At 33.7% G+C, this 15,292-nt stretch overlaps 1 protein-coding gene across 3 annotated transcripts; it reads right to left on the minus strand.

Moving 5' to 3' along the window:
- On the minus strand, positions 11,134-14,673 carry LOC105176696 (transcription factor TGA1). 3 transcript variants are annotated; one of them, XM_011099605.2, is made up of 9 exons: positions 14,201-14,673; positions 13,394-13,561; positions 13,244-13,315; positions 13,038-13,097; positions 12,866-12,943; positions 12,697-12,757; positions 12,142-12,413; positions 11,777-12,004; positions 11,134-11,392 (listed from the first exon to the last, which is right to left on the minus strand). In XM_011099605.2, the coding sequence occupies exons 2-9, from the start codon at positions 13,550-13,552 to the stop codon at positions 11,207-11,209; spliced, it is 1,116 nt and encodes a 371-aa protein (XP_011097907.1). In that variant the 5' UTR covers positions 13,553-13,561; positions 14,201-14,673; the 3' UTR covers positions 11,134-11,206. The 3 variants fall into 3 exon arrangements, with proteins under 3 accessions (XP_011097907.1, XP_011097899.1, XP_011097893.1); XM_011099597.2 differs by having other exon boundaries at positions 12,697-12,754; positions 13,394-13,571; positions 14,201-14,672; XM_011099591.2 differs by having other exon boundaries at positions 13,394-13,571; positions 14,201-14,672.

Below are 15,292 nucleotides of genomic sequence, written 5' to 3' on the forward strand. Positions count from 1 at the left end.
GAATCGACGTCGAACTTATTAGCAATTTTTCATCCAAATTAGCCAAAAAAGAATAAAAATTGCTAAACTTTTAAAATTATAGGACTAAATTGTAAAAATTAATTTGTGCTTTGATTTTAGTTGATAAGAACTCGAATTTCACATGATTTCAAATTTATTGTTTGACTTTTTTTGGAATATTATATTTTTAGTCATCAAACAATACCATTTATTTATTTTTATCCCTAAATATAAGCTCGTTCCAATATTGATCTTCAAACATACAGTTTTTTTACATTTTTCGTCCCTGACCTCTACTTTTTGTCAAAATTGGCAGAATGAGCCACGTGTGACTCACGTGAGGTGGATGGGAGGCTGAAGATAATAGTCAAGACTAGGTTTTCACTTTACTTATACACAAAAAATTTTGCTTTTTTTCTCACCCAATTCCAAATCCCTAGCCCGATTCTCTTTCTCCTTCGATCGAATCCTCAATATTGATTAAAATTTTGTGGTTGTCGACACTCATTTTGGAGCTTTTTTCTTATTCTGGAGAGAAAAGAATATTAAGAAAGTATATATACTACAAAAAGAAAATGGGATTTGGAGCCGATTTAGGAATGGCTTTTTTTTTCTTTAATACAGTTTGCAGGACACAAAACTTATTTGGACCGATTTTTGGAATGATTGAAAATCCATCCTTACAAATGGTGCTACAAAATTGTAGGAACGGTTCGAGCAAGACCGTTCCTATTTGAGACGGGAACTATAATACTCTATGAAAACCGTTCATAATATTGAATTTTTTATAAAAAAATTATTTTTTTAATTGGAATGATTTTAGGAACGGTCAGTCTTATATAGGACACATATATAAAACTGTTTTAGTAATGGTGTTAAAAACGATCTTCCTGAGTTTGTAACACATACTTAAAACTGAAATAGCAATGATATTAGGAACGGTCAGCCACTATTTAGGAACACTTATTTAAAATGGTTTTAGCAATGGTATTTGAAACGATCAATGTAGTTTAGGAATACGTGTTTAGAATTATTTTAGTAATGGTATTTGGAATAGTCATTTATTTAGATTTGTAAATATTTCTTTACCATTACTAAAACCGTTCCTAATTTTTTAATTTTATATTTTTTTTATATTTTATAATTTATTTATATATTTAATAAATTATAATAAATAAATAAATTTATATATTTTAATTTATATATTTTAAGAAATTTTAATATATAATTAAATTAATTTAATAAATTTCTAATTAATTATATTTATAAATTTTATTAATTAAATAAATATGAAATAATAGAATGTAATAAACATTATGAAACATGAATAATTAAGAAAAAATGTTATATTGATATTAAAAATTATCTAATTACAAAAATAAAAGAAAAATTTAAAAATCTAATCTAACCCCTCCTCATTAGCGACGTCCATATCGTCCTGGTTCGAGGTCGTGGGGTCTTTGGAAGGCCTCCTACAAAATAAATAAAATTATTAGTTCTTTTAATCAAGAATTAATTTTTTTTAAACAAATAATACTAATAATCTACTTACTGCCACCTCAACCGCCCTTTAGTCCCGCTCTAGCTACCGTCCTCTTTTTTCTTGTAGCACCTTTCAATAACTCCATCTGCTTGTACGGTTGACCGAGCTCTGCCTCTATAAGAAAAAAATAGTTAGCATTTTATTTATAACATTGTCTTTTGTTGACTGATGAAGATGGATAAACCTAAATAGTTCTATGGGCAAAATTCACTTGATGGGGCTAAACAAGTTTAAAGACATGTGTATTCTGTTTGTATGTGGTTACAAAGGAACTATACATTTTTAAATAATTATTATTTATTGAAAATATTGTCCTTAATTTGTTTTCAATTTCTAATGATTATGTAATTGTATTTTAATATGAAATATTACCTTAATATTGTATTATTGACATTATTTGAAAATAATATTATTTTATTGATATTATTTGAAAATAATATTATTATTGGGAATATTAGCTTAATTTTTGTGATTATAGACATTGTTATGTAAATAATGTATTGGGAATATTAGCCTAATCTTTGTGATTATTGATATTGTTATGTAAATAATATTATTATTGAGAATATTGGTCTAATTTTTGTGATTATTGACATTATTATCTAAAAATATTATTATTGGGAACCAAACACTGACTTAAGTATGAGAGGGTCTTAGCTGGAGGCTACCCCAGCAAGCCTAACGATCTGCTTCTTTTCTCAGGGCCCAATCACTAGTCTGGGAGTGGTAGCGATCTCGAACCACTTGGAGGACCAGCTCGCCCGACCAAGGAAGTCGTGTGGATTTCGACCCGGATCAGTTAGCTCCATCTGTGGGAATCCTGAGAAGAATTCCTTTGATTTGGTCTTGAGGTGGTTGAAGGACTCAGATACCCAGTAGGAGAATTCGCAATGTCCGAATTATCAAGGCACAAGCAAGAGGGAAGGTTGCATCTAAGGAACGAAGAGAAGCAACAGATGATTGAGATAGCAAGTAGGAATGTTATGGTGGAGCATGAAAGGAGACTGGTTTCATCGGCTGTTGGGAAACCATCAAAGAGAAGGCTGATGGGAGAGTAGAGGAAAGCAATCGTGGATAATCATGTGGATGGAAATGATCGCATGAGGAGGAATATGGAACAAATGCCAGGAACCAGCCGAGTAAGAGAGAGATCAGTCACCGCATCTAGCAACATCAGGATGAGGGAACCAACGATCTCTAGAGTTGAAGTGGAAAGCGTTGGAAGGCAGATAGAAAAACTGAAGCAACAAATAGATGACTTCAAGAAGCGAGGCGACCTGGTGAAGCAGAATAGGAACTCGCCTTTCGCCAACAAAATTTTGACCAAAGTCGTGGTTCCAAATTTTTGATTACCCAACCTACCCAAATACGATGGGTCGAAGGACTCACGGGAGTACATCTCGACTTTCGAATTGGTAATGAATTTATATGGGCAAACGGATTCTATTAATGCAAAGTTGTTTGTGACTACTTTGACAGGGAAGGCACAAGAATGGTTTACCAGCTTGCCGAGTGGAACCATTGGATCATATGGGCAACTGGTACAGAAGTTCGCTCTTCACTTTGCCAGCAAAAGGAAGTCAAAAAGATCAGCAAACCACTTGTTCATGATCCGACAAGGAAGCGACAAATTCCTTAAAAATTTTATAGGAAGATTTAATAACGAGACTTTAGAGGTGCAGAATTTGCGGATCGATATGATGACGAGCATATTGATACATGGATTGCAGCAGGGACCATTCGCATCGGCGTTAGCAAGAGATCCTCCTGGAAATGTAGAACAACTGATGCACTTAGCCCGTAAGTATATCGACGAGAAGGAAATGAATGCGATCAAGGACAAAGAATGGGAAGGAGGTCGAGATCGAGATAGGCAAAGGCTAGATGAAGAGAAACCAGTCCAACTGAAATACCACAAGTACACGCCGTTGATCACCTCCAGAAAACAAGCGATGATGATGGTTGAAGGGGCGGTCTGCTGCAATAGCCTAGTAGAACTAGAACATCAGGAGGAAAGGATCCCGAGAAATACTGCAAGTTCCACAGAGAAAAGAGGACACGACTTGGAGGATTATTACCAGTTGAAGGACGAGATTGAAAGATTAATCTGGCAAGGGTATTTCAGAGAGATCGTGTACGAGGCAGGAAGTCGAGATCGAAGATCTCCAAGTAGATCGCGAGCTGGGTCATCAAGTAAGGAGAAATTGGAGCTTGATAGAACAAAGGGAGGACGACGATTTCAGTGAAGAGGGTATCAACCCGAAAATGTGGGTACGCCTGTATCTCTATTGTTTTCATTGCGGATGTTAGTTTTTGCAGGAATATTATTACTTTGTTTACATTATAAATTATGGGATTATGTATAATAACTGCAATATTTTGGATTATTTGCATCTATGTGAGTGTTTGCGTGAAATAAATAGCGCTTTTGGGTAACTTACATTACAATGAAATATTATGTGACCTGCAAAAAGTGTGACCCGGTGTCTTGAAAAGACCAAACAAATGCGACTTGAGAAAGGTGAAACCATATGTCTGAAAAAGACCATGGAACACGACCTGAAAAAGGTGCGATCTGGCGTTTGGAAAAGACCACTAATATGCGATCTGAGAAAGAAGGAAAAAGAGGGAGCAAAAGAAGAAAAATGGTGGGGAGGGGGGGTCACAAAAACAAGGGAAAATGAAAAAAAAAAACCGTGGCTTACCTCTAGTGGCGTTTTACGGCGGCTTTACGAAGGGGAACGGCGGTAGGGAGATGAAGAGTCGATCCGACAGAGAGAGTGAGGGAGAGAAAGAGAGGAAAGAAAAAAATCAGCTAAGTATTGTATATATTTATATATATATATATATTAAGTTTTGGAATGGGCTTTGGAACAAGCAGTTTTAACAAAAACCATTTCAAAAATCATTCCAAATAACCAAGACGACGTCGTTTCAGTTAACAATAACTATTCCTATTTTAAAGACGTTCCTAAAAATTATTCCTAAAACCAAAAATGATGTCGCTTAGTCCAAAAACGACGTCATTTTTTAACATTTTTAAAGAAATCATTTCGTTTTTTTAAAAAAATTGTTCCTAATTGTGTCTCAAAATTATTTTCTAAAAAATCAGAAAAATAATAAATATAAAAAAAACTATCCTGGACATGTTAGTGATCAGAAAAAAGTAGACATAAATTAATTAAGGCCATTGGTAACATATAATTCTTTGAATTAAATTGATACATGTTCAGAAGATCGAGTATATATTTGTATATATAAGTTTGTTAGTCTTACAAAGATGTAAGTAGCATCTTATAATGTTGTATTGGATTGCCTAATAAGATCGTTAGAATTTTAATCAGATCGTTGAATATTATTAAATTGACAAAATACTACACTCCATGAAGTTTTGGATATTTTTGTTATACGTATGCTTAGATATCGTATCTGATACACAATCAACGAGGTTAAAAACGATGCAACTGTCCATCAGACAACTAGATATGTTCACATATGGAAAGAATTGTTACGTGTTTAAGTTTGGAATTAATCAAGATCCCGGATGTTGAGATATTGTAACCAGGAAGTGAATGGGAATCTGTGGACATAATTAAGAACAATTTTGGAACTCATTTAGGAATGATTTTTGTTAATCATTTTAGGAATGGATATATTATACATTTAGGAACGGTTTTAGTTAAATTCATCTTAGGAATGGTCAGATACTTAAAACCATTCCTATGTTTGATTTTCCCTTCACTCATCATTTGGCACGAAATTAAAATTTTTGGAACTGATTTTGGAACGGTCAAAATAGATTGACCATTCCTAAAATTGTAATGTATTTAGGAACGATATTTTTTTTTAAAGTCCGTTCAAAGTTGAAACGGTGTTAGGAACAATTTTTTTATTTTTGGATCATTCCCAAACAGGAAAATATGTTCTTTATTTAAAAAATAATTTTATTTGTGTGAGAACATTATTTTGCAAGTTGTCCATAAAATTTGCTCCAAAAACCGTTTCAATTTGTGGCGGATTTTGGAATGATTTTTGAAACACATTACTTCTTAAGTAAAACTCATAATTTGGAAAGATTTTTGGCATAATTGATTAGGTGTGTACTCAAACCGTTCCATATTGTACCACATTTCAGAATACGTTTTCTAACTTTATCTTTTGGACATTTATTGTCACACATATAGGAACAGTCATTGAAACCGTCCCTAATTCTAAAAATGTTTTTCAAACAGAGTTCCCAATATTAACCATTAGTATTTTGGAGCGGTCTTTGGTACGGATTTGTAATTGTTAGTTTGGAAACCATTCCACAATTATAACCCAATAAAAATATAAATCATGACGTCATCTATCAATATTCATTCCTCATGTATTCCAAAGCCCGTTCCAATATGGAATGGGATTTAGAACAGTTGCCTTGCCGTGCCAAATCCCTCCTTTTTATGTAGTGGTATATAGAAATGAGTACAGTACCATAAAAGATAAAAAAACAGGGAAGACCTTCAATACGGAAGGAAAAATCTATATGTTTTCATTCAAAGGGAAAAATGATCAATAATTAGGCCTAAGGACGGAAACTGTTAATATTTTAAAAAGTTTAAGGACTAAAATAAAATTTCAATATATTTAGAGACTGAAAATGAATTAGCAACAATATATGAGGACCAAAACGGTAATTATCCCAAAAGAATAAGTAGCAATGTGTGGGGAGCAAAAGTGAAATTTTCCTGAATTTTTTATAGTTGTAATACTGATATAAGAAAGGGTAAATTATAACCACTTCTTTTAATAGTTGGCATAACTATAAATATATTGTCATTGTTGGAAAAATTATAAATACCCCTTGATTTTAACACGCATCTAACAACGAGTCCATTCCATTAGCGCTTTTTAGGTTCCCATCCAGTTTTTTATGCTGAATCAACAAAAATATCTTGGGGTACTAGTAATTCACCCGATAAAAAAATACAAAAAAGAGTATTATATCCTTAAAAGGAAATACATGTAAACTACATTTTGAATAATTAAACAACTTAAAAAAATAAGTGTTCAGACATAAAAAGACACGTTGCGATTAAGGAAGAGAAAGTCTTGTGACTCATAAGCTTCTGGTCTTGAATTGATATAAAACAAATGCGGGAATTATAAGAAAATGTATTTAGAATGCCCACTATTGCAGAAACTGTAATTATGAGAAAACATATATGACATCTGACAAACTGTAATTATGAGAAAATATATATGACATCTCACATGTATGTGTAACTTAGAATTTTATTCTCTTTTCCAGAATATGTGAATGAGGCACTACTTTACCATACATAATTAATTTTAAACAACTAAAGATAAAGGAAACAAAAGCCATGCAAGCATGCACTCATGCTGCTTGTTGCTTATTCATATGTAGTAAGTAGCAGTGTATGTAATAGGAGCAGAATGAACTGGAGAAGCATGCTCCATCAACAGGACTTGAAATGACAATTAGACCGTCAAATTGATAAATCCAGTGAGGGTTGTGTTTAGAAGGATCCCTGATGTGGCGTTAACCACAGTGCCGACAGTTTGGAGGGTCGAGGTAAGTACGCCGGTGGTGGTGGAAAGCACAGGGCAGATGGTGGTGTTCAACGGAAGTTGAACAGTGACAACACAAGGAATTCTGGGCAAGCCGAGTAAGAGCCCAAGTAGACGAGGAACGGTAATGCTGAACGATCCGGTCGTATTGGTGGTGGATTGGCCGACGGTGGTGCTGACACCCAGAAGATTGGTACAATTCAGCTTAACAACAGTCCCATTAACGCCTTGGCCAGGGCAGTTTCCAGTGGATGTGCAACAAAGTTGGCCATTGACAACCAGGCCGGGCAAGAGCTGGCCCTGGCCGTGGCCGCGGGTGGTCAAGAGGAGGAGAGCCACGATGAAAACGGCGGAAGTACAAGTAGAAGCCATTCGGAGCTTTGAGGTTTATGTGTTGTAGTATTTCTTTACTTCTCTACTTTGTTGTGTTTGAATGCAAGGATTGAAGTCCTATTTATACAATTTTATCGAGTTTCTAGCTCAGATTAAATTTAACTAAATATGAACCAATCACATAAAAAGTGTACCACAATTGAATTTTTTTTCTTTTTCTCCATGCAGAATGTTTTTAGCAAGTTGAAGTAGGAGTTGGAGTTTGGGTTGCTCTATGTGTACTACTCCTTTATTATTGTACATGTCAACTTGTTTGTTCTTGTTGAATAGTATTTTATAGATGTTCTGATATCTCTACAAAATCTAGGGATAGATACAGTTAAGAGCTCAGACATAATGAATTAGGGAATTCTGAAAGTTTTACATTTTACAAGACTTTTGCAATTATGAAGTTTAATTATCTTTAATTAATTAGATTAAATATGGCAATGGAAATATCATTAATGTTTTATTTTAATTTATAATATCAAAGTTAATATATAAAACTCACAAGGTAGTGGAATTATGTAATTTTTTTTTTTTTTGTCAAATTCGAGTTTGAATTGCTTTTATGCCCTTTTTTTTCTTTAAACATATTGGCAGAAAAAATCTGACGATTAAAATATAAAAATAAATTAAATTATTCGATATTAATTAAAATCAATTGAGAAAGCTATTAAAATTTGAAATAGATATATTTGACTTGGTTCCATAATTGAAAACATTCTACTTGCAGCTTTTCCCACTTATAGTTAATAAAATATTACCATTTATAGATTCCCTATTCAATATCTATATATCTATGGAAGTACAAATCCCTCTTAAAGTTTATTTCATTTACTGGTTTATTTTAATTAATCTTATAATAATATTTTTTAGGAATATTCATGTAGCACAATTGACTTATTAGATCAGATTAATTGTTTGTTTTTTTGTAATTTATATTTGATGTTTTTTAGAATAATTTTTTTCAAGTTGAGTTATCATACAACAAAGGAGTTATGTCATATCGGTGACTGGACTTTAAAATATATTATAGTAAAAAAATCTCCGATTAACTCTAAGAGACTCGACTGGAATTGATTCTTCAGTTAGCAAGTAACTGTCTTCCTAGATACACTCGTATACTTATTTGAATTTTAGGCAATGGAAATATCATTAATGTTTTATTTTAATTTATCCTATTTGATACATAACAATACTTTTAGAAGCACAAATAAGATCTAAACATTTATGTAGAAAAACATAATGATAAATATGTATTAAAATAAATTTTTATACATATTTAATCTTTGAAAAAAATGTAATTTAAGTCTAGTAATTTAGGAAGGGTAGCCTTTTTGGTCATGTAATTTTATAATTTTGATAATTTTAGGTTTTTCTTTTTTTTTGTACAGATAACCTCGTTCCAATATTGATCCTCAAACATACACTTTTTGTACATTTTTTGTCCCTGACCTCTACTTTTTGTCAAAATTGGCAGAATGAGCCACGTGTGACTCACGTGAGGTGGATCGGAGGCTGAAGATAATAGTCAAGACTAGGTTTTCACTTTACTTATACACAAAAATTTTTGCTTTTTTTCTCACCCAATTCCAAATCCCTAGCCCGATTCTCTTTCTCCTTCGATCGAATCCTCAATATTGATTAAAATTTTGTGGTTGTCTACACTCATTTTGGAGCTTTTTTCTTATCCTGGAGAGAAAAGAATATTAAGAAACTATATATACTACAAAAAAAAAAATAGGATTTGGAGCTAATTTATTCGGCTTCTCTTTTTTTTTCTTTTTTTTTTGTCTTTGGAACAGTTTGCAGGACACGAAATTTATTTGAAGCGATTTTTGGAATGGTTGGAAATCTGTCCTTACAGTTGGTGCTACAAAATTGTAGGAACGGTTCAAGCAAGAGAGTTCCTATTTGGGATGGGAACTATAATACTCTATGAAAATTGTTCATAATATTGAATTTTTTATAAAAAAAAATATTTTTTTAATTGGAATGATTTTAGGAACGGTCAATCTTATGTAGGACACATAAATAAAACTGTTTTAGTAATGGTATTAGAAACGATCTTTCTGAGTTTGGAATACATACTTAAAATTGAAATAGCAATGGTATTAGAAATGGTCAGTCACTATTTAGGAACACTTATTTAAAATGGTTTTAGCAATAGTATTTGAAACGATCAATGTAGTTTAGGAATACGTGTTTAGAACTATTTTAGTAATGGTATTTGGAATAGTCATTTATTTAGATTTGTAAATATTTCTTTACCATTACTAAAATCGTTCCTAATTTTTTAATTTTATAATTTTTTTATATTTTATAATTTATTTATATATTTAATAAATTATAATAAATAAATAAATTTATATATTTTAAGAAATTTTAATATATATTTAAATTAATTTAATAAATTTCTAATTAATTATATTCATAAATTTAATTAATTAAATAAATATGAAATAATAGAATGTAATAAACATTATGAAACATGAATAATTAAGAAAAAATGTTATATTGATATGAAAAATTATCTAATTACAAAAATAAAAGAAAAATTTAAAAACCTAATCTAACCCCTCCTCATCAGCGACGTCTATATCGTCCTGGTTCGAGGTCGTGGGGTCTTTTGGAGGCAGTTTTGGAACGTTTCCTGCAAAACAAATAAAATTATTAGTACTTTTAACCAAGAATTAATTTTTTTTAAACAAATAATATTAATAATCTACTTACTGCCACCTCAACCGCCCTTTAGGCCCGCTCCAGCCACTGTCCTCCTTTTTCTAGTAGCACCTTTCAAATAACTCCATCTGCTTGGACGGCTGACCAAGCTCTGCCTCCTGTAAAAGAAAAAAAACAGTTAGCATCTTATTTATAACATTGTCTTTTGTTGACTGATGAAGATGGATAAACCTAAATAGTTTTACTGGCAAAATTCACTTGATGGGGCTAAACAAGTTTAAAGACATGCGTACTCTATTTGTATGTGATTACAAAGGAACTATACATTTTTAAATAATTATTATTTATTGAAAAATATTGTCCTTAATATGTTTTCAATTTCTAATGATTATGTAATTGTATTTTAATATGAAATATTACCTTAATATTGTATTATTGACATTATTTGAAAATAATATTACTATTATTGATATTATTTGAAAATAATATTATTATTGGGAATATTAGCTTAACTTTTGTGATTATTGACATTGTTATGTAAATAATGATTGGGAATATTAGCCTAATTTTTGTGATTATTGATATTGTTATGTAAATAATATTATTATTGGGAATATTGGTCTAATTTTTGTGATTATTGACATTATTATGTAAAAATATTATTGTCGAGAATATTGGTCTAATTTTTGTGACTATTTACATCATTATTATTATTATTTAAAAAATAATGACAAAAATCAAGATTGTATTTGGATGATTTTAGTAGTTCTCTAGTAAATTGTTAACATTATTGCCTCAATTATAATGGCAGTTTTCATGTCTGCAATTCAAGAACTACAGCTTTTCAAGAACAACTCAGAGTAACCAAGTCATTAACAAACTTATGAACTATATACAACTAGAACAATAATACACACAGTCCATACTTCAATAGCAGCATCTGTAGTGCAGTTGCATTATAAATCAGTACTGTCCGAGCAAAATTAATGGTTGTTTTATGTACAGAAATGTTGACCGGTCCACGGTAAACTACTACTACCTAATGCTGTTCGCATCGTTTTGTAGATTAGCCAGGTTCTCGATAGAACGAGCGGACCAGAGCGAGCTGAGTGCACGTAGGCGCTGAAAATACTCCCCAAAAGCAAGCAACCCTTTTGCTGCTTGACGTGTTGTCAATATACGGGACATTTGGTGCAGCGTTTGCTCTCGAAGATGATCAGCCTGCGCCAAGAATGTGTTGGGCATCAAATTTAGTCTGACTGTTGAATGTATGTAGAAAATACACAAGAAAAAGTAATTGGAAGACACAAAATTATGTGGGACGGAGAATTCTCCTACGTTCACAGTTAGTCACTCATCAACTACTTCTAGTAGGGTGTGAGTAAAGCATTATAAAATTATAATTTTACACTGGATGTAAATGTTCGGGTAGACTCCACACGTTTCAGCAAAACGAGCATCAAACATAACATTTACATACCATTGCTACACTTAGAAAAATCACATTCATCTTTTCCGAACTGAATGGAGAGTGAAACAGAAAAACCAGCAAGGGAAACGGGAGCGACTAGGAAAACAAGATGATGAGAGGGAAAATTAACATACCTGGTTTATGAAGCTTTCGAGAGATTCTAATTTCTCCAAAGCGGCGGCCGTCTGGGAGCTGTAGTTTCCAGCTCCTGCAGCAAGAAACGTTAAGCTTTGTGCCAGTGTCTGCTGAAGCTTCTCCATTCCTTGTGAGAGGGCGTCCTCGGCTTGTACACAAGAATGTCTTAAGTTGTTGACGCTAGCAATTTGCTCCTCTGTCAATGGCTCAAGTTGAGGCATTACAACCTTTCAATGAAATCACTGTTAGTTTTATTATTGGAGAGCGAAGCCTGACTCAATATCACAATTTAAGTGAAAACTATTACATCTAGGTAAAATTTGCCGTATTAGTCTAAGAATGAGACCATGTAAAGAATTCTCACGTTTATGAGCTCTGACGGCCGGAAACCCCCAATCCAAAGGAAAAACCGCTCGACTGACGTCCTCCACATGCCGGATTCCAAGTAGAAGGCATCTGCTCTGGCAGCGTCTCTTTTCATGCGAAATAGATTGCAGTAATGGTTCAACACATTCTCGACCACCATACGGAGCTCCGCATCACCGATAGGGGACTGCAGAAGATTCCTAAGCTCAGATATTTTCCGTTCTTGCTCGTCTATCCAGTGCCTGTATTCCATCTCAAATGCAGCAATTCCTGCACGAGGATCACAGTGGCATTAATTCATCTTGACAAGTCCCTGAGCCACCTAAATACACATGCATCAAGATTAAATAGATGTAACGGATGGAACGATGTCTTGAGTTTGAATAACAGAACTATTTACATGTGAATAGATGATTGATGCGCTTCAAATAAACAAATGACGAGGAGTTACCACAAGAGTTTCCAAAGTCATGCAAATATTCAAGATTATTAACAGGAGTTTACACCTCAAAGTCACATGCTTCGACAATATAGTAAGGAGGAAACTAAGTACCCGGATTTATAGTTCCACATATTCCCACATTAGCAGTCGCACTGGCAATAAGCAAGCCCTGCTGTCGAGAAGAAACTTAAATTTCAGATGGTAGCAATATTATGACACTCAGTAATGTATTACATGATTTAGAAGGGCATAAAAAGACAGAATAAATCATCTTCTTCACCTGTTGTCTTGCTCTCTCCAGTTCGAGCTCAAGTTGTGCCAGTTTCATCCGGCTTGTCTCCAATTGCTGAACATAAGCCTGTAAAATGATGCAGGTAAAATATTAAACAAAAAAAGCTCAATACATCACCAACCACTAAAAAACACTTAATGGGAATCGGCATGTCCAAAACCTTCTTGCGTAAACGGCTTTTCCTAGCAGCTTCACGGTTTTGCGCCAAGCGTCTTTGTATCTGTCAAAAATCGAGAAACAACTCCTCAACATAAAATCAAAGAATTAAGCCATCTAACTCTATCGGACATTTTTCTTCCTTGTTCAAGATTTCAGGGTCAAACACATGCACGTGCAAGCACGCTAAGCAGAGTTATGCACGCTCACCTTCTCGGAAATGCTCTTTGATGCTTGACTATCTTCAGCATGCTCAAGTGATTTATCAGAAGCATATTCAGTCTGGAATCCAAATTAGACGACTGTCAGTCCAAAGACAGCGGCCAAAAAATGTTTTCAATGCAAAGGATATATGCTCACCTTGTCGTCTAGCTTTGCCTCCGTCTCCATGATTATACACACACCAGTTCCAGCACTGATATTATCGTCAAATGTGTCCTCCCACATCCCAATTTGGCGGAGGGGTTCATATATACCGATCCTGCTTGGAGGGGCGAATTGAGTTGTCGGAGAAGTCATATCAGGAACCTGGAAATCACTGAACAAGAGGCAGGATTACTGAAACAGGTGCTAGAGCATAAAAACGGATTGATACGAGCAAATAAGGCTCCGGAACTTCACTAAACAAAGCTATATTAATGAATTTATCTGGTAGCTATATAACAGACAAATATATAGCAATAAATCAACATGATCCAATCGCGAAAATACAGGAAAAACCAAGAATAACGTTAAACATTCAGCGATCATACTGACCATCAGCTTCTATTAATAGAACAAAACGAATAGTTCTTTTTTGCACAATGAACAAATAGTCTTTTGATCAGGGCAGTGCTGAGTACATTTGGCACAGAAATTGAAAGGATCTTCTTATATCTTTCAACTTAGATCAGCTGATACGTCCTCATTTTATACACCTCAAAAGCTGTTTACATCATCACACAGAGCTCTCAAATAATCCACACTGTGATTAACCAGAAATTTATGCCAACAACCATTCCAAGAATCATAGTGAAAACAATTAGAAGGCTGTCAGACTGCCCATCCACCTACATACTCAACAATTTCATAATTCAAGAAAAAACCGTGACCATCTCAAAAGCCAAAAAACACACAGAACAAAAGGTGATGGGCAAGAAGCCCAGATAGAGCATGGAGAAAACCAACCTGTACATAAACTGTAAAACTTCAAAATCGTGCCTTTATCACCCACAGAAGCCAACGTGAAGAAATTCAGAAACTCATCAGAATCTTGATCATATCCCCCACTAGCATATTTTCAAAGGTCCAAGAACCATTCAACCGCAGCTTTACCACTCACACAGGCGCTGGATTCAGGCGAAAGTGATAAAATAAAAGGGATGAGAGAACCCCAACTCTTGATATAAAAACTGTAAAGCAAAAAGGAGGTATTTTTTTGCTAAACCCACTCACTATTACTATAATATTGGCATGCAGATCCTCACAAATAATCAAAACAAAAAAAGAAAAGAACCCCTTTACTCAACTGAGTCTGAAAACAACCCAAACAATCCCACACAGCAAGAACAAACAGATTGGGCACTGCCCCAACTCAGTTGATAAGCTTAAAATTTTACTTTGCAAGAAAGCAGCTTTCCAGAGCCAAAATTTTTCAATCACACGCAAAGATTCACTCCTATTTATAAATGGTCTGTGAACATGACAGGCATTTCCTGTTTTTGCTTTTGTATTGACTGACCAACCAAGGTACAAGCATCATAAGCAAGTGTACTAGCATATATAGTGCTATAATTGTTCCTGTGTGATGGGTCCACGAGGGCCACAGGTGACACCAGTCCACAAATGATCGACACGTTTGATCAAGTGTACCCCGCACCCTCCCCAATCTTTCAGGAGGAACTTATCAGAGAGTGCCAGCATTGCCAAGTGGGACAGCAGACGCTAGAAATTCAAAAGCGAAAAGGGTTTGTAAAGTAGAAGAGTAGTCTATCGTGCCACGCATTGTTGAAAATGGTGAACTAGTACTCAATAAATAAGGAAAAAAATTTCAATAATTAATTGAGAGTGAAGCTTCAAGAGGTTAATAAACTTAGGACCAATTCTAACGTAATCTCATAAAATTTATCATAATTATAAATATTTTTTTTATTTTTAAAAAAGTTGCGATCTTAACTGTCATCTAACAAATACCATATTTATAATAGTCATTGTTAGGAGTATTTGTTAGAGGGGTATATTTGTAATTTAAAAAAAAATAATTTGTAAATATGAAAAATT

This window comes from Sesamum indicum, linkage group LG2 (genome assembly GCF_000512975.1).
Source record: "Sesamum indicum cultivar Zhongzhi No. 13 linkage group LG2, S_indicum_v1.0, whole genome shotgun sequence".
Classification (NCBI taxonomy): domain Eukaryota; kingdom Viridiplantae; phylum Streptophyta; class Magnoliopsida; order Lamiales; family Pedaliaceae; genus Sesamum; species Sesamum indicum.

Excerpts from the sequence above, each read along its gene's own strand:
- LOC105176696 (XM_011099591.2), bottom strand. Across the intron at positions 12,944-13,037 it reads AAAGCCGTTTACGCAAGAAG|GCTTATGTTCAGCAATTGGA; the intron begins GTTTTGGACATG and ends ATCATTTTACAG. Across the intron at positions 12,414-12,696 it reads ATGTGGAACTATAAATCCGG|GAATTGCTGCATTTGAGATG; the intron begins GTACTTAGTTTC and ends ATCCTCGTGCAG.